Raw genomic sequence first — 24,685 nt, 5'->3', positions numbered from 1 at the left:
ATAAAGCCCCAAAGTAGACACGTTTTGACTGGCTCTCTGTGTGCTATATAAAATTGTCAAGCACCTTTTCAGGAACTCTCTCCTACAGTATACAGTAGCCAGATGACCGTTGGAAGGAAGTGCAGCAAAGGAATAAATCTCTTCCATGACATATACTATATACAACACTTATGGAGGAGGAAAATAAAATATACGGGCTTAAGGATGTGGACAAGGTTGGGCTTTTTTGGACCACTGCTTCAATGGCTGTCATTTTGTTTCCGGGCCCAATTCAAGGTGCTGGTTTTGACCTTTAAAGTCCTATATATGGCTTTGGGCCAGCGTGTTTGAGGGACTGCCTTCTTTCATATAATCCAGTTCAATCTCTCTGGTCATGGGAGAGGGTTCTTTTAGATAAGCAGCTGCCTACAGAGTTAAGCACACACAAACACAAAATTTCATTTCCTTTTATGGACTTTGCTGAGGAAATGTTAGTCTCCAAACACACACCCAGTACATTGAGAGGGGTGGTGGGCTTCATAATGGCACCAACTTTATGGAACCTCCTCCCCTTTATGAATAAGCAAATATACTTTTATCCAAATCTTTTATCCCTGCAGCATTCATTTGAATCCTTGCCATAGGTCCTTCAAAGCTAAAAACCTCAACAGAACAAGATTCAATAGTCAGTTTTTATTATGTTTTATGTATTTTTACTACTGCATATCATTGTTTATGAGTAGAGGTGTTTGAAAACTTATTTTACTCAGGAGTAAGCACATTGTGTTCAGTAAGATTTAGGCTGTAATTATATTTTACTCATGGGAATCATTATGAGCTGCCTTGGGCATCTTGGAGCATAATCCTCAGCCTGTTTACCCAGAAGTATCACTGTGTGCAATGCGGCTTTCTCCCAAGCAACTATACAGGACTACAGCTCCTGTTTAAGAGGAAAGAGGAAACTCCTGTTTAAGAGGAAAGGTGACATACACATCTTTTAAGTAGAGAGATAGCAGACGGCTGCACAGAAACTCCATAGCACCATTTATAGTTTCTTTAATCACAGTGTACAAACCACCACACCCATAAAGAAATAGGAAAGTCATTGGAGTTGAGCCATAAAAATTGAGATACAAATGCCAAGCCTCCAGGCTTCTTTCAGGGAGTGCTCAGTGAGGAAGCCACTAGAGAAGAATATTATGAATTTGTCAAGTACACAAAATTCTAAAACTGTTTCATCGAGAAATGGAACACAAGCACAACCCAAACTTCTGTACATAGTTGTACTAACTCCCCTCCTGATCTGAGAACCAGTCATCCATGGGAAAACACAACAGCCTATTAAGCCAGATTGAGCTATTAGATGATTTAATTCGGCTCAAGATTTGTCAAGAGTGCACAGCAACATTTCTTCAGCATTTTAGAGAAAAGAATTGCTCTCTGCCTTTCTGAAGATTGCTCATAGGACGCTCTGCATGTCAAGCATGAGCACTACCTTTATGCAGCAGCCTGCACATGAATTCCCTGCTGTTAATTTTTTAACTTCTTGCTGGGATTATAAAGCCATCAATGCCCATGGTGCACACATTGACTGTGTGTGTCACGGCTGCTGCTCTAAACAGCTCTGCAGTAATCTATGGCCGATGAAAATTTGAGCCTTTGTTTACCCCATATTGCATCGCAAGCCCAAATGTGACTGAGAGACAAGCAAGACTCTAGTATTGCAGATCTTTCTCCTCATTTATCCTTGCAAGATCAAAGGGAAAGGGATGTTTCATGGCAATACAAAGCCTTCCACCACCACATGACAGCAATAGAGATTGTCAGGAACAAAGAGTTCCAAGTACACACCCTTTGGAAAAAGAAGACACTAGGAAGTTAACGCATTGTTCCAAAATGCAGGCAATAGCTATGATGTACACTCATTGTGACACTATGGCAAGTTCTAAATACATAAGCTTTAATGTTTTTCTGCCCAGTACAGAATGTGTGAAACTTTCTCCCAGCTCTGCACCATCTTCTTTCAAGTACCTATCATGGCCATACTTGCAGTTTGGGCTTCTAGTATTCAACTGCACCTGCCACAGTGGTCTCTGGGGTGAAGTCAGATAGCTGTGGTAGTCCATCATAGTATGTTATTGTGAACACCACAAGCTCACAACAGTGCCACCATACTTGCACATGTTATTTCATACTTAATTATTCTATTGCTCTTTCAAGGGCTTAATACTTCATTCAGTATCAATTTGTTTTAGGAGGCAATATTTAACATTTGTATTGCCTATGCATTATCTTAGTGCAGGGCTTTTAAAACTGGGGCGTCACGACTCCCCAGCCTGAGGGGCCCTGGCCTCTGCCCCCTTAAGGGGCACGGGTAGCCTAGAGGAAGGGAGGAGGCAGTGGCGTGATCCCCAGGATCACACCACTTGGGGGCTGCAGGGGCTTGGGTGCACTTACCCAAGCTTCCTGTAGCAACCTTCTGCAGGGCTCCCCACAGCTGCGAAAGTAAAAGCAGAGCAATTGCTCTGCTTCCTCTAAAGCATCCTGGAGATCTCACTGCTGCCTTCCCCCACCCCCACAAGCACTTACAGTGGCTCAAACTCTCCACCTTTGAAAGTAATCTACTGCAGTGGCTTTGAAAACCACTGTTTTAGTGTAATCCTCAACATCCCTCTATAAGGTAAGTACCTCCATTTTATAGCCAAGGTCAAGAGTGGCTTGCTTAAGGCCACTGACTGAATCTTGCTTCTGCCATGAGTTCAAACAGGAATGTCACAGTCTGCAGCTGTCATCCACTATACTATACAACTTCTTGCCAATAGGTAAGCCTGCATTGTAACCATGTTGTAGGTGAAAGGCCAAGTCTAACAACACCTCCACTGAGTTCATAGCTGAAGTTTGAGCCAGCCAGGTAATAGTTTAGTTTGACTACAGCAGTTGGTGTGTGTTCACATTAACTGAACTGAGCACCTGTTTCTAGAACTGCTAGCATCTAGTACTCAATTACCATTTAATACTTGAAAAATTCAGATCAATAGTACATTTGCACAATCCTAGGTATGTCTACTCAGAAGCAAGCCCCTTTGTGTGTGGGGCTTACTCTCAAGAAACTATACATGGCTGCAGTTCTAGAACCTTTGCAATTGACATTAAAGATGGATGGGCTTGTAGCTTGTTCACTATTTTACAACAAAGGATGATCCATTTGAATTTTCACAGCCTGTTTGAGCACTACATTGCAATCAGTATTGGCCCTTTCATTTCCCTGAGGGAGGAGAAAAAAGGGAAAAATCCACAAGAGAAAAATACTTCAAGCACAACCATCTTCAGTGCCTTTCAGGTACAGAAGTAGCACTGGAATAGCCAAAAAAAATGGCTACTGATTCAGAGTAGAACTGGACAGAGCCATACACATGGGCAATGTTTGATAGCTAAAATACCCAAACAGGGGTTGCATTATTTTAAAATCTACAGCGTCCATGCAACTACTCGGAAGTCCCACCAAGTCTAATGAAACTCACTCCCAGCTAAGTGTATAGGATTGCAACCCCAATTCCCCTAATTCAGTGATTGCTTTCCCTGTTCGAAGAAAAAACTGTAACTGGCTCCTAGACAGATGTGGTATCCCATACTTAAGCTATTTCTACCCAATGTCGCATATATGCAACAGGGATCAAATGTGTACGCCTTGGGCTGAGCAGAAATGGGTTAAAAGTGTTCCCACTTTAAACACGTAGGATCAGACTGAAAACCACACTTGCTGCTTTAATTAAAGATGGTAAGATCAGATGGTCATTTTATACATTCTCAATACCTCTCACTAGTGTTCAGAATTTTGCTGTACTATTCTAGATTTCAGCTCCTATTGAAAACCATGAACAGGAAATTCAAGTTCAGGTACAGCATATTGCATTACCCCTAGACAAACATGACAAAGTTGAACACAGTTGGTTTAACATGCATTTATTTCATGAAGCAAACATTCATGGTTTTAATAAGTTATGAGATACAATATTACAATCTTGCATTTATTCCAGTTTCCTTTTGCTTTTCCTTTAGTTTACAATGTAGTGAGCATTTCACATTAAGGCAATAGCACAGTAAAAAAAAACTCTCGTTACTTTCTTTTCTCATCCCCCCCACCTGTACTTAGACTTAGTGCATTAATATACAAACTACAAAAATAAAGCTGGCCAAGGAGAAATCTTTTCCTAAATAGAGAGGAAAGTTTTCCAATAAATCTCTTATTCTGTTAGGTATATTTAAAGCTCTGAGAAATGTCCACTAAAAGGCCACAGCAGCTTTGTAGTAACCGAGATGAACATTTGGAATGTATTTTGAAATTCCTTTTGCCTTTTGAAAGCTAGAACAGCTATGTGCTCATTTCCTTATCCCGAACAATGAAAGGATAAACACTTGTGCAGTAAAGGCAGGCAAATTGAAGTGAATAAGCCTTACAGAACTCCTTGAACTAAACTTCTCTCTCAAGTGGCTTAATTAGCAGAACACTCAGAAGTAACCATTATCAGTCTAGACTAGTTTTCACATAATTGTTATCAGGAGTTATCAGGAGCGCAAATGCGAAACTTTTAATGGACTAAGATCTATTTGCTGGGAAGTGCAGCATTTTCCCATCACAATATACAATCTACACAAAAGCATAGTATATAGAAACAAGCAGCTCTTGAGATATATGGCAGGTTGTATCTAGAGTGATGACAAGTTCAGACATCCAGCCAGTTGCATCCCTGCTAGAATATCAGCCTCCTGTCAACAATCATGGTTAAAGCTAGCCAGCATCATAACTGAAGAGAGAATTAGTGATGAAAGCTTCCAGAACCAGATAGATACCACTTGGTTTCCTTCAAGGAAGAAAAAAAAAAAAAGCAATCTCCACTTTCTGCAAATGTAAACAGCCAAGTAATCTGTAAGATGTTTTACTCTTTAGCTGTTAGCACTATTTTGAGTTTGCACTGTTAGGTATTACAAGTCAATCAAGTATACAAAGGCATGTGGGAGAAGTACCAGTTTTACTTCATTTCTTTACAGAACTGGCAACAGCCCAAGTGATGTTCTACAGCTAAACGTAAAAAAGTTCCCAGTCTAAATACACCCATCACAAGTCAGTAGCCATGACAAATTCCAGTTTAACATGTAAAAATTCTAAAATCCAGAGAAGGATCGTGCCCTTCACTACTACATGATTGTGTATTGATTCTGAAAGTTACCATTTGAAAGGACATTTACAATGTATGTGATGCTCAATTCAAAATAGAAAAAAATTGTTACAAAACTTAATTTTGAATGTATTAAAATGTGGTGTGTATACAGGTTATTTTCCCTCTCAACAGGCTTGCTCACAGTATTGCATTGTAAATTTCACTTGCGGAAGAGTAGAAGGGTTGACACAAGATGATCTTATGGAACGGTAACATGGAATGGGCTTCCAGGAATATGTTCTTCACCCCATTTTACAGCTAGAATATAGTCACCCTTTTCCTTGATTACATATGTTACATTGTACTGGTGGTTTCCCAAATGTTTCACAGACACTTCCTCACACGGTGTTGTAGGTCCATGGACACCAACGAGCAACATATTTGAACCTAGGGTACAACAGAAGATTCTACTAGTGAAAGAAGAATTTGACATCAGCAACAAACACCCCATACCTAAATACCACTATTTTTGATGTCATTCAAGTGGTGTTCTCTACAAATAGGCACCCTAGCAACACGCTTTTCGATAGCAAGCAATTTCAGCAGAGAGAAAGCACCAAGCAGATCCATTAAGTAGCCCTTCCAACAGGACAACGTTCTAGTGCTTCTCTTAACAGACTGTTCATTCACTCCTTATGGCTGGTCTTACTATTGCCCCATTCAATGGTGGGGTTCCACTTCTCCACTCTCAGTCAATTTTGCTAGTATGTAGTTTGCCAATTTTACCACCCAAGGCCTCCAAAATGAGTTTTTCAGCTTCTGTTTGATCATTAGAACAATAAACCCACAGATGGAGTTTTGTATATTGGTTATGTTACCTGCTTTGCTGCAATCCACAGAGAAAGAGTTCTTCTGGCCCATGAAAGCTCTTGAAAGCCCTGCACCCCTGGAAACAACTTTACTTGCATCAGATGAAGACTTGGGAATGGCACTGTAACAGGTATCAGTTGTTGATCTGGTCACAGATTCCACCATGATGGAGGACGTTTCATTTAACACACCTGGGCTAACCAGCCGCTGACCTAAAGACAGCAAGATGCAATTGAGCATACAGCAAGTCTGCAGATAAATGGCAGGATGCACCCAAAATGTTAAGCCATGAGAGGAAACGAACACCAGATAGCAATGCTCTCCATCACCTACACTTTGCAATTCCTACCTCCACTTCACCGAGCCAAACTATGATTATACAGGTTGTGCCTTAATATCTTTTAAGACTCACTAAGCAGCTTGATTTGTACTAGAAAGGAAGAGCAATTTTTACCCATCTCTCCTTGCTTTGGCAGTTCACTGCACTTGCCAGATGTCTGCTGACATACTGGGGGTTGTAAACAAAAGGAGAAACTGACAAGCCACCCCTCCCCTCCTTGCACAGATGGCGCTTCCTCCATGAGCACAAAGACAGCCTTAAGAAACACATGCTGGAGACACAGAAACACTAGCCTTACCTGTCACTTTTGCCTTGAATGGGCTACCAACTATGTGATTAGGCCCTCCATATTTAATTCCAATTAAGTAGTTCCCTGGAGCCATAGGGGTGTACATGACGTTGTAACCCTCTGGAGCTTCCTGGCAATCCATTTTCACTTTTGAAGGTCCCTCAATTGTAACAGCAAGGGTACCTGGGCCAGCTTTGGTGGTATCTATCGTAAATGCTGATTGTAATCCTGAAAATGTAAAATGGAGAAAAACATGGGTTCAAATACGAAGTGGCAATTAGCACTTCAGATAGCAGTCACATTTGCCAAGTATAAGAACATAAGAACATAAGAACAGCCCCACTGGATCAGGCCATAGGCCCATCTAGTCCAGCTTCCTGTATCTCACAGCGGCCCACCAAATGCCCCAGGGAGCACACCAGATAACAAGAGACCTCGTCCTGGTGCTCTCCCCTACATCTGGCATTCTGACTTAACCCATTCCTAAAATCAGGAGGTTGCGCATACACATCATGGCTTGTACCCCATAATGGATTTTTCCTCCAGAAACTCGTCCAATCCCCTTTTAAAGGCGTCTAGGCTAGACGCCAGCACCACATCCTGTGGCAAGGAGTTCCACAGACCGACCACACGCTGAGTAAAGAAATATTTTCTTTTGTCTGTCCTAACCCGCCCAACACTCAATTTTAGTGGATGTCCCCTGGTTCTGGTATTATGTGAGAGTGTAAAGAGCATCTCCCTATCTACTCTGTCCATCCCCTGCATAATTTTGTATGTCTCAATCATGTCCCCCCTCAAGCGTCTCTTTTCTAGGCTGAAGAGGCCCAAACGCCGTAGCCTTTCCTCATAAGGAAGGTGCCCCAGCCCCGTAATCAGCTTAGTCGCTCTCTTTTGCACCTTTTCCATTTCCACTATGTCTTTTTTGAGATGCGGCGACCAGAACTGGACACAATACTCCAGGTGTGGCCTTACCATCGATTTGTACAACGGCATTATAATATTAGCCGTTTTGTTCTCAATACCCTTCCTAATGATCCCAAGCATAGAATTGGCCTTCACTGCCGCCGCACATTGGGTCGACACTTTCATCGACCTGTCCACCACCACCCCAAGATCTCTCTCCTGATCTGTCACAGACAGCTCAGAACCCATCAGCCTATATCTAAAGTTTTGATTTTTTGCCCCAATGTGCATGACTTTACACTTACTGACATTGAAGCGCATCTGCCATTTTGCTGCCCATTCTGCCAGTCTGGAGAGATCCTTCTGGAGCTCCTCACAATCACTTCTGGTCTTCACCACTCGGAAAAGTTTGGTGTCGTCTGCAAACTTAGCCACTTCACTGCTCAACCCTGTCTCCAGGTCATTTATGAAGAGGTTGAAAAGCACCGGTCCCAGGACAGATCCTTGGGGCACACCGCTTTTCACCTCTCTCCATTGTGAAAATTGCCCATTGACACCCACTCTCTGCTTCCTGGCCTCCAACCAGTTCTCAATCCACGAGAGGACCTGTCACATACTCCACGAGAGGAGTATGTGTCACAAAAGCAGAGGCGGGGAAGACCACAAATTGCTACAACTCCACATTACAAATCCTATACATGCACCTTTTGAGAATAATGGGCAAGGATCATAAACAGATTGTTATATACCCTTGTTATTCGTGAGGGTTCCGTTCTCAGAGCTCACATGGATGGCAAAAATCACGTTAAAGCAACTCCATTAAAAACAATGTCCCTTTGCTCTGCAATTTAAAAACAGCCTTGCTGAACTGTGTGATGTAAGACAATCATTAGGCAGACAATCCATCAGTCTCTCTCCAGGCGCTTAGTTAGACAGGCTTCACTCCGAGCCATCGACCTCTCCCTTCACCCAGATCACAACTCTGGGAAAGAATGCACAGTGATTATCTTTCTTTCACATGTGCAGGGGGAAGGGAGGGGTCACTTGCCTTGGAGTGAAGCTGTTCTAAGTGCCTGGAGAGAGAATGATTGATGGATTGTCAGCCAGCTGCCCTCTTGCATTAATGAGGCTATTAAAGGACTTTTTTCCTTTAATTTAAAGGCCCCTTCTCATCACTGAGATAAAATTGTGGGTGAAAAATCCAAGGATATTATATTAACCTGTAGTTCATTTCACACAGTTAACAGCAATAGCATGGTGTGGTAACCTTAGCACCATTCATCATAAACCCTCTTATAGTGTGAATATGTATGTGAGTCTTTGCCTTCCCTACTCAATTCCTTGTTGAGCATCTATGAACAAGGGGTAGTATTATTCAGAGCTGCCAAAGTTTCTCTCAATGAATTATTTCCCTAGGGAAATCCAGAGGGAAAGGATGAAAGCCTCTTCAAAATGTTCAGTTCAGAATCAGACTGAGTTGATCAGGCTTTCCAAGCTGAAGATTTAAGGACTGACTGCCCAGTCTGTAACAAAAGTGTAAGTGTGAAACTCAGAATAATAGGCATGCATTCTACTGTGCACAGATGTGCTTGGATGTTGTAGTCAGAGCCCCAAGATGTATGTGGAACTTGAAACCAATGTATAGATCGTCATCTTTCATTTCATAAACCTTTATTGGCATTTAAAGTACAGATTGTCATACTCAACAAGTAACACTGTATGTTTTAGCACAAGAGAAACCATGTGCAAAGTACTCCTTAATCTAAAATTTAATGCTACTTTGAGGGTTTATTTTACCAATAGCTGAGGCATAGCATCTCCTAGAGCAGGAAAGGGTAGAATGGCATTCATCTTTCAGTCAAAAGGTACATGCATTGGGAAGGACCAGAAAAAGATACATTTGACTACTATTCTTAGCCCCCAAGGATTTGTCAGACAGTCACAAAGTCATCCTGGCAGGAAACAAGTTGATTAACTGTATCAGAAACTTGCATTTATTCCTGAGTTTGCAATATGAGTTGCTAAAACAGGAGGTACATTAGCCTCCTGGGGGCTGGGGGCTGGGGGCTGGGGGCTAAGAATAGGCCCTCAGTTTGGCTGTATTTGTCGTAAGAGGCGACTAAACAGCCACCGGGTAGATGGGACTCGTCAGCCTAGGAAGGCAGCTCATCTAAGAGAAGGAAACTCTGACCTCAAACCTCCACTGCCTTGTGGCTACATCCAGTTCTGGAAAAGGCTTCAGGAGTCAACCTCGAGGCAAAATCAGGAGCCGGAGTCCCTTAGGCAGTTCATGGCTGAACACAGTCACGTTCTGGCAACTCCTGCGACGCCGCTGGAACCAACCGTATTGGCTTCTGCCTTTCCATTGGACCATTCCAGCGACGTGGAGAGGGGGGATTTGCTGCATGGGTAACAGCCTATCCTCCATACCTTCTTTACCCAGGCTTCGCGCACTGGAGAGGACACTCCAACTTCGCCATACGGCGTCGGCACAACACGGGAAGCAGCAGTTTACCGGTTATAAGTCTTTGCTCGATTGGCGTAGAGCATGACGCCAGGGGCTGCTTCCGACGGTGGGAGAGATCATTGCATCTCATTGGGCAGCTACCGCCCGCCTTAAGCTGGGCAGTCCCCAGCCAGTAAGGTGTTGCCTCGCCACGGTCCGTTAACCTCATGGGGTGCGTGGGGTTTAGGGTGAAAACCGACAAGCGGATCGACAACTCTGCACCATGCAACAGAAAACAGAAAACTACTGCCCTAAAGCTGGGCACCTGGAACGTTAGGACAATGACACCTGGCTTCTCTGATGACCTGCAAGAAATAGACGACGCACGCAAAACAGCTGTCATCGACATGGAGCTGAGCAGACTGCAGATGGACATCGTCGCCCTTCAAGAGACGAGGCTGCCAGATTCCGGATCTGTCAAGGAGAGAAATTTCTCATTTTTCTGGCAGGGAAAACCACCAAACGAAACCAGGGAACATGGCGTTGGCTTTGCGGTCAGAAATACCCTGCTGAAATCCATCATCCCACCTACTGTGGGAAGTGAAAGAATTTTGTCCCTGCAGCTCCAGTCATCAGCAGGACCTATCACTCTCATCAGTGCTTATGCACCGACTCTGTCGTCTCCAGCAGAAGCCAAAGACAAATTCTATGATGACCTGGCCACCACTGTCAAGAAAATCCCTGTAAAAGAGCCATTGTTCATCCTCGGCGATTTCAATGCTAGAGTTGGTGCTGATAACAGTTCATGGCCCACTTGCTTAGGTCAGTTTGGCACTGGGAGGATGAACGAAAATGGCCAACGCCTGCTAGAGTTTTGCTGTCATCACGGTCTCTGTGTCAGCAACACATTCTTCAACACAAAGCCCCAACATAGAGTCTCTTGGAGACATCCAAGATCAAAGCACTGGCACCAGCTCGACCTGATCCTCACCAGACGCTCCAGCCTTCCCAGCATCAAGATCACACGCAGTTATCATGGTGCTGCCTGCGACACTGACCACTCCCTGGTGTGCAGCAGAGTGAAACTGCAAACAAAGCGACTGTACCACACGAAAAAGGAAGGAAGACCTCGCATTGATACCAGCAAGACCCGGGATCAGAGAAAAGTGGAGGAATTTGCACAAGCGCTTGAGGAATCTCTTCCAGGCCCGGCCGACGCAAACGCATCCAACAGATGGGAACATTTCAAGAATACCGTTTACAACACCGCCTTGTCCATATTCGGCAAGAAGACCAACAAGGCGGCAGACTGGTTTGAAGCCCACTCTGAGGAGTTGACACCAGTCATTGAGGAAAAGAGGAGAGCTCAAGCAGCATACAAGGCCTGTCCCAGTGAGCGCAACCTGCAGGTCCTCCGAACTGCTCGCAGCAAAGTCCAACAGACTGCCAGGAGATGTGCTAACGACTACTGGCTCCAGCTCTGTTCCGAGATACAGATAGCAGCTGACACGGGCAACATCAAGGGGATGTATGATGGTATCAAGCAGGCCCTAGGTCCAACACAGAAGAAAATTGCCCCTCTGAAGTCTGCCACAGGCGAGGTCATCCAGGATCGGGCGCAGCAGATGGAACGCTGGGTGCAGCACTACTCTGAGCTATATTCCAGAGAAAATGTAGTCACCGAAGAAGCACTGAACAACATTGAGTGCCTGCCTGTGCTGGAAGAGCTTGACAGTGAACCAACCCTAGAAGAACTTCACGTGGCCCTGGACTCCCTTGCCTTTGGCAAGGCACCTGGAAAAGACAGCATCCCTGCTGAAGTCCTAAAATGCTGCAAAGAGATCATCGTCACTGAGCTGCATGAAATCCTCTGTCTCTGCTGGAGAGAAGGTGGAGTACCTCAAGACATGAGGGATGCAAACATCATCACGCTGTACAAGAACAAAGGTGACAGGGGTGACTGCAACAACTACCGCGGCATCTCTCTCCTTAGCGTTGTAGGAAAGCTGTTTGCCCGAGTTGTACTAAAGAGGCTCCAGGTACTTACAGAGAGCGTCTATCCAGAATCGCAGTGTGGATTCCGAGCCAACAGGTCCACCACTGATATGGTATTCTCCCTTAGACAACTGCAGGAGAAATGCAGGGAACAACGACAGCCACTCTTTATAGCCTTCATAGATCTCACAAAGGCTTTCGACCTGGTCAGCAGAGACGGCCTCTTCAAGATTCTCCCCAAGATTGGATGTCCACCCAGGCTCCTCAGCATCATCAGATCTTTCCACAAGGACATGAAGGGCACTGTTGTCTTCGATGGCTCCACATCAGACCCTTTTGACATCCGAAGCGGAGTGAAGCAGGGCTGTGTTCTTGCACCAACCTTGTTTGGGATTTTCTTCGCTGTCCTGCTGAAGCAGGCCTTTGGAACTGCAACAGAAGGCATCTATCTCCGGACCAGATCAGACGGAAAGCTCTTCAACCTCTCCAGACTGAGAGCAAAATCCAAAGTCCAGCTGAAATGTCTGCGTGACTTCCTCTTTGCCGACGATGCAGCTGTCACTACCCACTCTGCCAAAGATCTCCAGCAGCTCATGGATCGTTTTAGCAAGGCCTGCCAAGATTTTGGACTGACAATTAGCCTGAAGAAAACACAGGTCATGGTTCAGGATGTGGACTCACCTCCCTGCATTACAATCTCTGAGCATGAACTGGAGGTTGTCCATGACTTTGTGTACCTTGGCTCAACGATCTCCGACACACATTCTCTCGATACCGAGCTAAACAAGCGCATCGGTAAAGCAGCTACCACGTTTTCCAGACTCACAAAGAGAGTCTGGTCCAACAAGAAGCTGACGGAACATACCAAGATCCAGGTCTACAGAGCTTGCGTCCTGAGTACACTTCTGTACTGCAGCGAGTCATGGACTCTTCGCTCACAACAGGAGAGGAAACTGAGCGCTTTCCACATGCGCTGCCTCCGACGCATCCTCGGTATCACCTGGCAGGACAAAGTTCCAAACAACACAGTCCTGGAACGTGCTGGAATCCCTAGCATGTATTCACTGCTGAAACAGAGACGCCTGCGTTGGCTTGGTCATGTCGTGAGAATGGATGATGGCCGGATCCCAAAGGATCTCCTCTATGGAGAACTCGTGCAAGGAAAGCGCCCTACAGGTAGACCACAGCTGCGATACAAGGACATCTGCAAGAGGGATCTGAAGGCCTTAGGGATGGACCTCAACAAGTGGGAAACCCTGGCGTCTGAGCGGCCCGCTTGGAGGCAGGCTGTGCAGCATGGCCTTTCCCAGTTTGAAGAGACACTTTGCCAACAGTCTGAGGCTAAGAGGCAAAGAAGGAAGGCCCATAGCCAGGGAGACAGACCAGGGACAGACTGCACTTGCTCCCGGTGTGGAAGGGATTGTCACTCCCGGATTGGCCTTTTCAGCCACACTAGACGCTGTGCCAGAACCACCTTTCAGAGCGCGATACCATAGTCTTTCGAGACTGAAGGTTGCCAATACAAATACCTCCGGTTCTAGCCACTCATATTGCAAACTCAAGATTTTATATTCAATTTGAACAAACCCTTCCTCAGCAGTACTCAATGCTGCCACTCACAACTAGAGTGTTTTTCCAGTGAGTAAGATAGGATTACTGCCTTGTCTTACTGAACACAATAGGTTTAGAAGTAAACCAGCACCATTTTCAAACACCTCAACACAACTTAAATTCTACTTAATACACTGAATATTTTTAAAAATGCCCTCTCACTAGCATTTGGCAGCATGAGCATGTCATCAACTTCCAAGGTGTCAAAAGACACAAAGGCAAGAATACAAAGGGCAACTTTGTATTCACTTTTGGGTACTGTTCAAGTGATGCTTCCCACCAGAGATGTGCAAGTGCAAAATGGTGCACCACATCTATTCGTACAGAATTTCATTGTAATATGCCAACAGAAAAGCAGCCCATTGGCCTGTTGCTGCAAGTGTTCGTGAAACAATTCATACCTCATACATTTTTCTGTCAACTATTCAGAAGAATAGTCAAAAGCGGAGAAAACAAAAAACTAGATTCCGTTTGTTCAGTTGGATCTTATAGGTACTCTGCTGGTCAACTGGCAGCTGATGCTCCCTTGATTTGCCAAATTTCAATCCAGTGGAGTTCCACTATTTTTATGTACCCTGTTGATTAGTAGGCTCTAAGCTCTGAAGTATTTTTGTCCTTGAATAGCAGCTTAATGGCATTGCTCAACTGGCACACCAGTTACGAGTCTTATTGTTCAAAGTTGGCTATGATATTCAGTTCTGCAGTTTCCCGGATACCAGCTCCACCTCCCCCCAGCTTAGCACAATTCAACAGGCACTGTTCTCAATTTCTTAGCTAGCAGAATAGAAAGCAGTCTTTCTAGCCAAGAATCCTGAAGTATGAGAATTCTATTACAAAGACCCAAGAGAAAAGGGTTACCTGTTATGCCAGTCTCAAGGCCTGGTCCATAGGCAGTAACAAGTGCTGGGCTATCTGCCTGACCGGGTTCCCCAACACGAACTTTGAATGGGCTGCCTACAACATGGCTCCCATTGAACTTCACATCAATGGAATGAATACCATTTTCACGTGGAATGAAACGAACAGCATATCTATCTGTAACACACATGCAGGCAAAGATTCACTTTTAAAAGCAGCTTAGAACTTGCCACTAACCACTAAATCCTAACATCCCTGACTTGCAAAAGCAGTTAAAATGTACACTCTTAACTTAGGGAGATTTAAGATGTGACTACTGCTATGTGAAGAACAAATAGCATTTAGGTAGGTGATTCACTTAATAAATATTTGCTCAAAAAAAGGAGATACAAAATATACTAGAGCACAGGATGAGACTTGGAAAGGTAATACTTCTATGAAAGACTTAACATGGGGCAAGTTTCACAGTCTCCACATGACAGCTGTTATTTACATTAGTCCTTAATGATGCAGTCTCAGTTTATTGCAAGTCAACTTTGTGACTCTTCTGACAGCAACAATACAAGACCCATCTACTGAGAAGTGGTTATTCATCTGACCTATAGACAGCTAAGTTTCAACACTCCACTAGAGATACATTAGAACTGCAGAACAGTTTTAGAGTCCAACAGTAGACCTACTACTGTTTCTGAATCACTCTTATGAACATAAGCTGCTGCTTTTTACTGAGTCAGACCGCTGGGCCATCTAGCTCAGTATTATCTGTCAACTGACAGTAGCTCTCAAAGGTATTTGCCAACCCTGTCTGCAGAAGACAGGAACTGATTGTGGGAGCTTTGCTCTACCAGTGAACTATGGCTCCATACCTCCTAAGATTGGTTAAGTGTTATGCCAAGTCCCAGCAAAACAAAATGAGAATTACTCCGTAAGTAAAATCTTCCATTGTACAACAGAATTTCCCCAAAAATTCTGCTGCTATGCTCCCCCGCCAAGAAACCATTTTCCATTGCTAAGAACTTCTCATAAAACTGGCAATATGAATACATACAAGTAAAATTGGATAGTTGCAAAGTTGTAATCAACTTTTCAAGTATTAAACATGCACATAATATGAACAGCTTTTAAGGCATGCTAAAATAAACATTTGTACTGTCTTCATTTTTTCATATGGGGTAGTGTGTCACTTTTGGGCCAAACACTATTAGCCATCATTGGGTGTATTTCCATAAGGTACAAAACAAAAAACTAACTTAATGCAATAGTTTTGTTTCAATGGACATTTGGCCATTTTAATATTTAAGAAATACTGGCAAAAGTTCCCTTTGCATTCTTACCTTGTTCCAATTCAGATACATGACATTCTTCTACAGCTCCTATTGGGCTATGTACTTTAGCATCTATCTTGCCCTTTGCCCCGTTAAGCCTTATAGCGAAGGATGCTGGCTGATTAACTTTCAACCCAGACTCCTAAGAATGCAAAACTAAGATTATCACTTTCATATTGACACCCAACGGGCAAGGACTGCAGAGACACTGACAAGACGGAAAGCATCTTTGTAACTTTTGCCTTAAAAACAGCAAGAGACACAGCGGTAAACATGCATTTTGTTTGCTGTGGAGAAAAGGACATATCATGCCCATTGCAACCGTATCTCTCTTAATGTTATGTCTCAGGACTAGAGTACCCCTACTTGCTGTGTATGGAAACAAGGCTGGCCAAGACCTCCCGATACCTAAGGCAACATGCCAAATCCTGTGCCCTTTACCCAATGATGTGCCAGCCTCTGCTCCTCTCATTCTCCAGCATTTCTAAACCTACCACTCTGTCATCCATATTTCTTCTCTGTCCCCACTCCTTTTCCAATCTAGGGAGTGGAAGGAGAAGGAGCAACAGTAGAGGTAACTAGGAAGACAGAGATGGATGCCCCCAACCTATCTGCTGCCTGAGGCAACTGCTTCAGTTGGCCTAATGGATGGGCCAGCCCTACATGAAAGAGTTACTCTGCTGAAAAAATTGTAATCCCGATATTTTCTTTAAACGAGTTGCAAGTGCTGCAATATTTTGTGTGGCATTTCAGAGAGCACCAGGTGGTGGAATCTTAACATAGCAAACCCTTAACACTAGCTTGCATTTAAGTTGGTTTCACCCTATCCCGTACATTCTGATACATCTAATGCTAACATGAAGATCAATATGCAAGATCACACATTTCTGCACATTCAGCAATAGTTTTGTGCAAACATACCAAGTTGTTCTAATAAAAAAGTTTCTGCCAACTAAATTTGTACATGTTGATGTACTGCCAAGAGCAGTATTGCATCTGCATTAGTTCAGGGTTTGCAGCTCTCTGTACAAGTATGCATACATCTATAGGATGCTCTCAGAGATTCTCAGTAATAGAAGAACCCAAACCTAACATGAATGCCCAGGTGTTATATGGGATACAGGCACCACCCTGTATTTCACCCAGTGAAATTCAATCACTGCGGGGGTTAATAGTATTTAGCTTTGCTTCCAAGCACATCACTTACCTGATACTCCATTTATAGCTTTACCCTCAAGAGAGAAATAAACCGCAATTGAGCAAAAACTCAACACATTGCACATTGAAGTGAAAGTTTAAGAATACAAAAAAATTGTATCTGTGCATTGATTCCCTTTCCCCAGTCAGTTTTTATTTCCCTCTCCAGGGTTTAAGCCAGCTGACATATATTCTGTCAGGAGTCTTTAAATGAAACACAAGAAAAACATCAATACCACAGCAGCTAATTAACGTCCTTGTAACTCCTTGTTTTAGCAGAGGTTTACCTAGAGAGTTATGGGCTGGTACTTTGTGATGTAAGAGCAGACATTTGGAAAAGCTGTATAAATCTAACCAAACCCTAATTTAATTAGCTTATACTGCTATCTCCAAGTACAGCAAAATCTACATGTAGGTCAGCTTGCCCTCCAAATTAAAAGGTGTTTCAAGTTTGACTTTAAAGTGTTACTTGCGTTAAAGCTATATGCAAACATCAAGTAAGACAGATGGCTATATACATACCCACCTACAAATCTGGAGCTTGCTGCTCTTGGCTGTTTAGAAACCAAATGAAACACAAACTTGCGGTTGTGCAACACCTCTACAAGTGTGAATTCCTGCTTTGTGCTCACTGCAAGGGCCCCACTTGTTCACCCATGTGCATTTAAGGAACACCTAAGTAAAGGCTCGTGCTTTTCTGCACTGCTTTGCCCATGTAGAAGTGATGCAGCTAGGAAGGTGCTAATTCTCGCAAGCCAGTATTTTACTGTTGCCAATATTTGTTGCTGATCAGGATTTTATGCTGAAGAGCTTTAACTGCATAACAAGCATAATGCACATAAAAGGTCAAAGTTTGCAGAATTTTAACTCAGTGCCACCGTGCAAGTATTCCAATACCAGAGCTAATTGTACTAGAACAAGGGTGAGCCTTGTCCAGTGTTGTTCCCTATCTGAAGAGTTCCTGTTGGCTTACAAAGCCTCCCCAACCCAGGAAATGTAGCTAGTAAGCATGTGAAACATGAGAGCCTGAGAACAAGGATGAAATCAGCTTGTGGTTAAGTTATGCAGATGTTTCCTTATGTCTCACCTGAAGGCTCATAACAGTGAGCCTACGAGCATCGTCTGAGGGAGCTATCACAGGAACCAGGTAAGGACTTTCTGGTATATGTTCATCGTTGAATTTGATGGACACCTCGTAGTTACCTGAAAGGCAAAACACACTTCTAAGGACACTGGACATTTAGAAGTCCTGTTTGCAGGAGCTTAGCTTCATTCCTGTACCAGGTGATTTAACATTAAAGTTTCATACCAGGTTCTTGGGCAGTGTATGATACACCACAAGATCCATCTTTATGGTCTTCAAAAGCAATTTCTGCCTTACTTGGTCCTTCTACTGCAATGGAAAGTCCCCCGGCACCTGCTTCTCTGGTCCATATACTGAACTCAGCTGTTGGTCAACCAAGAGACAAGATCAGAAAAAAGCATATGACCCTCCAAACCCCCTTATCTATAGGCAAGCAAGCACGGTACAGTACTGTGACTGTGCTCCCAAAACATATTCCAATGGAATTAATTTGGTTACAAACAAGGCTAGTTACAGTTTAATCTGTTAGGATTACTTTAACTATTAAATAAACAAAATTGGCATGCAGTTTAGTCCTAAAAAGCAAAGTGTGCCATTTGCTTCAGATCATGAATGGATCAAAGCAAGCATCTTAGAAAAGCATTCTTCCTACACAAGGAGGAAATGCCTCTTGTAAGATGTTTGCCTCCCGAATGATCTGGGGTATCTTGTTAGACCATTTCACATATGTTTCAATAGACCAGCAATCACCAAGATTTGAGCCTGAATTGTAGTCAGTTCTTGTTAGAGTTAGGTTCCTGGAAATGACAGCAGATACTGAATTCATAATTACTGGATCACTGATCCTATGGTTCAATGGAGTGGGGGGGGAGTGCCAGCAGGCAACTTGCTGCTAAACTTAACTGCCAGTAGCAGACACCCTTAGCAAGGCAGCAGAGTCCATCAAAATGGCACCTGCAACTAGCGCAGTGTCCTTTAAAACCACCATGGGAAGCTTCAAAAATGCCAGCAAGTGCCCGGAAGACTGTAAATAGCCCAAAACAGCTCATGAATCATGAAGTAGCTGGCAATTCTGCTTCCTACGGATAAGAAGAACTGTGGGTAGCAAATTCAGTTAGCAAGAACCAACCGTACAAGGTTAGTTTTAAAGTGTGCTAGGCTCTTGATGAAATACAGGGCTTGGAACAATCTCAGCTTACAGAGCACAACATATTTGGCACCTCTTTCACAGCCTGGTCCTAACTTACGTAAAACTCAACTTACATAACAGGATCTGGAATGGAAACCTTAAGTCAGGGAATGCCTGTACGGCAGGCACCCAGATGAATCTTAAACTTCAAGGAATTCTTACCTGGTACACCTGCTTCTGCTCTTTCAAGTCCTGGACCACCAGCTCTGACCTTGTCAGCTCCTCCTTCACCAAGTGGCCCAACAGTGAACTGGAATGGACTGCCTGGCACATGTTGACCTCTGTATTTCACATCAACAGTATGGACACCCATTTCTTGCGGTACAAAGCGAACACAGTATGTGTTTTTATCATGCTCTACTATTTCTGCATCTGTAATCCTCCCTGATGGGCTACTTACACGGGCAGACATGTCACCAATATCAATTTCTAAAAGGAAGAAATCCAGTGTCAGTGGGGAGACATTTAATTTTGAACATGTTAGACTGGTGTCAAAGAATACCAAACACTGAGTGTAAGTTCCATTCACTTCCATGGCTCCGAGAATCCCCTTATACTAAGACAGAAATTTTCCTTCTTACGCAACACCAGAACTAGGGGATATTGACTAAAATTGGTAGGAGAGTTAGAATTGGCAAATATTTACCCAGTGTGTTACTCTGTAACTCTTGGCCACAGGATACTGTGTGGTACCTGGCCTAGATGCCTTTAAAAGCTGGTTTACTTTTAAAGCTTAAAAAGTTTATAAAAGATACAGGAAAAATCCATCACAAGTCACAGTGACTGCATGCAACCACCAGATTTTAGAGGTAGCCTATTTTTGAATGCCAGTTGCAAGGCAGTGGCAACAGGATACAGGTATGTTGCTGCCCTAGGACCATAGACTGAAAGTTACAGGAAGCTGGACTAGCTGGACCCTTGGTCTGTTTCAGCAAGGCTCTTATGACCCAGGTAGAGTGGAGAAATCTAGCATGGTATTAACAAGACTAACTGCAGAAACCAAAAGTTATACCTCAGGCCTCTTTGAAATAACCATTCTCTGCATATAGACATTACAGACTAGATACACTTCGCTTACTTGCCATTTCTTGTGCCTTTAGATCCTTTCATAAAATCTATGCTATGCAGACCTGGGACATCCTAAAAAGACATACCCACTATGCCTATAGAATCATACATGCAAGACTCCTGCATATTCCAAAAACAGACACACTGGAAACTTTGTCTTCTGATGCTAGTTGAATTATCTGTGAAAATAGGACACCAAAGTTCTCTCAATTGAGTCTGGCAGTTTTCCTTCTGCTCAGCATACAGGAAAAAGGGAATGAACTGATGTGAAAGATAGGATAGCCTCTCCAGACATATGGCCATTTGGAACCATGTAACTACAAGATAGTAGAAGAAAGAAAGAAAAGAGAAAGGAAGACCAAAACTTTAGAGTAGCAGAGCAAGTTAAAGAAACAGATTGGACCATGCATTAGAACTGAAGAGGAAGCCTGCTAAAAGTACACTGAATATTTCTGAATGCACTCTAAGTGTGTTGGACTATTGACACTGCACAATTGCAGGCAAACATTTTAGGTAGCTGAAAATAAACTTGAGACAAAGAAGTCATTGTGTCTATGGTACCCTCATTAGTCCTATATAAATATAGGATGATACAGATCTCTAAAACAGCAATTGTACTCCTCAAAAAGTCTACAGAGGGCAACTCAAGGAGCAGTCCTTACTGCAACTGTCAGAAATATTAATACAAGGACTTGGTAAAGCTGGATTTGAAGCCAACTCTATACCAAGGGACTCAGTGGTAGCTTTAGACAAGTTTGGTTTATGGTAATTTCTCCATTTCCAAACTGAAACGCTTCCCCATCCCATGTAAATCAGAAAGATTTACAAGGGGCTGGAAGCAATCTAAACTGGAAGCATTGGCATATGCAAGAATGCCTTCCCTGGTCTCAAAGTCTCCAGGGAACATTTGTTTTTAAATAGGCTGCACAGAAGGCTTAGAAGACTAAAGAATTTATTATGTGCATTTCAAAAGAGCTGGAGCAGAGTTAAAGGAACCTGTAGCAAGACTATGCCAAAAGGCCTGAACTCACCTGGGATTTTTAAGTTAAGATCACACAAGCTTCCAACAGTTGCCACTGATGGGGCCCGCCTGGTTCTTGTGATGCTTTCCTTTACCCTTCCTTCACCACTTATTTTCACAGTAAATGGACTTCCTTTAATTAGTATAGACAAGATCACATTAGATTAAACCTACCAGAACAGACAAATTTAAACAAAACCCTTCCAGCCTGTAAGTGTCAACACAAAACAGGATGCAAAATGCCATTTTCATAAATCGGCTACTATCAAGAACAGTCAAGCCACTGCAATTTGAAGTAAATGTGTTAACTAGAAGAAAACCAAACAGTCAGCTTACCAGCTTGCTAAAATCAGTTTTATGTCGTATCAGTAATCTTTTTGCCAACTCAAACTTGAAGCGCAAGTGTTATGCTGCAGGAAATGCATTTATTCAAAGCAGCATGACAAGGTGATCAGGAGTTTATGAAATGAACTGTATATTCCACTTATGCTCAAAATATTAAGATCCTGATAGGAAATTTGGAATGCACTATAAAGGTTCACTTGGAGTGAACAGATAGAACAGCAATTGATTATATAGCTTCTCTTACCAGGGATATGCTCATCAGCAAACTTAGTTGACACTATGTAAACACCAGGCACGGTTGGGAAGTATGATACTCTGCATGTTCCATCCTCTAGATCTTCTGTCTGGATATCCACTTTGCTAGGTCCTTCAACTGCCAGCGATATCCCACCATAACCTAGATGAAAGGAGCCAAATGTTTGGATGGTTCAAAGAGTGCTGCCTTTCAAATTTAAACATGACCTGTTAACTAATTATTTCAGCACTCTGCATCTTACCAGACTTTCTGGCCATGATGCAAAACTTATAAGAACATAAGAACAGCCCCACTGGATCAGGCCATAGGCCCATCTAGTCCAGCTTCCTGTATCTCACAGCGGCCCACCAAATGCCCCAGGGAGCACACCAGATAACAAGAGACCTCATCCTGGTGCCCTCCCTTGCATCTGGCATTCTGACATAACCCATTTCTAAAATCAGGAGGTTGCGCATACACATCATGGCTTGTACCCCATAATGGATTTTTCCTCCAGAAACTTGTCCAATCCCCTTTTAAAGGCATCTAGGCTAGATGCCACCACCACATCCTGTGGCAAGGAGTTCCACAGACCGACCACACGCTGAGTAAAGAAATATTTTCTTTTGTCTGTCCTAACCCGCCCAAAACTCAATTTTAGTGGATGTCCCCTGGTTCTGGTATTATGTGAGAGTGTAAAGAGCATCTCCCTATCCACTCTGTCCATCCCCTGCATAATTTTGTATGTCTCAATCATGTCCCCCCTCAGGCGTCTCTTTTCTAGGCTGAAGAGGCCCAAACGCCGTAGCCTTTCCTCATTAGGTGCCCCAGCCCCGTAATCATCTTAGTCACTCTTTTTTGCACCTTTTCCATTTCCACTATGTCTTTTTTGAGATGCGGCGACCAGAACTGGACACAATACTCCAGGTGTGGCCTTACCATCGATTTGTACAACGGCATTATAATACTAGCCGTTTTGTTCTCAATACCGTTCCTAATGATCCCAAGCATAGAATTGGCCTTTTTCACTGCCACCGCACATTGCGTCGACACTTTCATCGACCTGTCCACCACCACCCCAAGATCTCTCTCCTGATCTGTCACAGACAGCTCAGAACCCATCAGCCTATATCTAAAGTTTTGATTTTTTGCCTATGAATTCAACCTACAAATTAGACTGAAACGATTCAAATTATTCTGTCTCTACCATGGTAAATATAAAAAAAGGTACTACATATTCTATATACCTGCTCTGCAACTGACAGTGTAAACATGCAAGATTTAAGAGTCCATGCACAACATTTAGCCATTTGCAATTACTGGAACTACAATACAAACATTAAATTGATGCAGTGTATTTGTCATAAGATGGAAGGGCAACACTATCTGGGCACCCAGAAGCAACATATTTGACTAGATTCTTTAAAAGTGACACAACATGAAGGAACAAGTCATCACCTACACTGGAAACTACTTCAAATGACTGCAAACAAGAGATTCTGTACTGACCTGCATGCCTTGTATCCACAATGAAGTCACACATTTCAAATGTGCGTCCTTCTACCAAGCCGCGTCCTGATACTCTTGCTCTACTGGCATCGCCAATTTCAGATTCAACCACCATAATGGACACTGGGCTGTTGGGCACATGACTGCCATTCTTCATGATACTGACCAAGTGCTCTCCCACCTCTCTTGGAATGAATGAGATACCTGCAGGATAAAAATCGAATGGTTTCTAAGGTTATCAAACACAGCAACTTATTAACTCTTTCCCCAAACACTGAAGCCATTACAGTACTGATCATAAAGATAACTGGTATTAGAGGTTAAGAACATCAGTGCTCTCTCAAAATATTAAGCAATTCACATAATTTAATAGTCTTCAATTATTAGCCTAACCTAACCAAAGGCTGCCGGTTCATGTCAATTCAGAGACTACACAACTGTCAGAACCCTGCCAATTTTTACAAGCTACTGCATAGTCAGAGGCAGCAATACAGTGGTCTCCCTAGAAAGCCTAAATTAAGACTTACCAATGTGGTTATTCGGAAGCCTTTTCAGAAGGCAAGGTTCATCACGGCCAGACGGGGCTTTAATACTGGCTGTCAAGAGGCTAAGATCGGTCTCATTAATGTCCAACAAGAAGTCTGCAGCAGAGCCAAGCTTAACTTGGGAACACCTCCTACTGTCATCTTTATAAAAAGAAGATTCCCTGTTAACACGGTAGGTAACAGCTTTGCAATCATTAATTCCTAATGGTTCTTCCCATTTTGGGCAAGCCATTTACAAGAGTTTGTTTTAAACTGAAGAGCAAGCATAAACATGAAACAGAAGATATGGATATCTGCTTGTAAGCCACAAAATTCTATTTTAGTAGTTGCCTGATGAAAACCTTGGCTTTGAGAAACACCCCCCATAGATGAGCAAGAAGTGGACAATTCTTGCCTAAACATCCTGCAAGAAAAGCCTAGTTCTCCCAGCTTGTGTATTAATCACTGCAAAAACGCAGTCTAAATTTTGAAGTTACTGGCATAATAAAATATAGGTTAAGTCATTCAATATGCCATAAAACCAAACTACCAACAATTTGACTTTACAAAGACAAACAACCTACACTGAGCATCCTGGCATGAGAGATTAGTCTTTAATGCAGCCATTTTCAACCACTGTGCCATGGCACACTGGTGTGCCACAAATGGTCCCAAGGTGTGTCACGGGAATTTGGGAGAGGGTCATTTATTAGTAGGGCTATCGGGGGATGTGACCCC

At 43.2% G+C, this 24,685-nt stretch overlaps 1 protein-coding gene across 3 annotated transcripts in view; it reads right to left on the bottom strand.

Moving 5' to 3' along the window:
* Positions 1–3,941: 3,941 nt before the first annotated feature.
* The window catches only part of FLNB (filamin B), a 98,533-nt gene continuing 77,789 nt past the window's right edge, over positions 3,942–24,685 (bottom strand). For all 3 annotated transcript variants that reach the window (XM_066618025.1, XM_066618023.1, XM_066618024.1), the window contains 12 exons: positions 23,951–24,109; positions 23,424–23,627; positions 21,924–22,076; positions 21,345–21,467; positions 19,408–19,674; positions 18,282–18,419; positions 18,060–18,175; positions 15,785–15,917; positions 14,451–14,627; positions 6,647–6,865; positions 6,017–6,220; positions 3,942–5,585 (listed from right to left, as the gene is read on the bottom strand). In XM_066618025.1, the coding sequence (XP_066474122.1) occupies positions 5,398–5,585; positions 6,017–6,220; positions 6,647–6,865; positions 14,451–14,627; positions 15,785–15,917; positions 18,060–18,175; positions 18,282–18,419; positions 19,408–19,674; positions 21,345–21,467; positions 21,924–22,076; positions 23,424–23,627; positions 23,951–24,109 (2,081 nt within the window). In that variant the 3' untranslated portion in view covers positions 3,942–5,397. The remainder of the gene's footprint in view (positions 5,586–6,016; positions 6,221–6,646; positions 6,866–14,450; positions 14,628–15,784; positions 15,918–18,059; positions 18,176–18,281; positions 18,420–19,407; positions 19,675–21,344; positions 21,468–21,923; positions 22,077–23,423; positions 23,628–23,950; positions 24,110–24,685) is intronic.

Source organism: Tiliqua scincoides, chromosome 2 (genome assembly GCF_035046505.1).
Source record: "Tiliqua scincoides isolate rTilSci1 chromosome 2, rTilSci1.hap2, whole genome shotgun sequence".
NCBI classification, from domain to species: domain Eukaryota; kingdom Metazoa; phylum Chordata; class Lepidosauria; order Squamata; family Scincidae; genus Tiliqua; species Tiliqua scincoides.
Note: the sequence above shows the minus strand (reverse complement) of the source record. Positions and strands in the feature narration are given on the sequence as shown.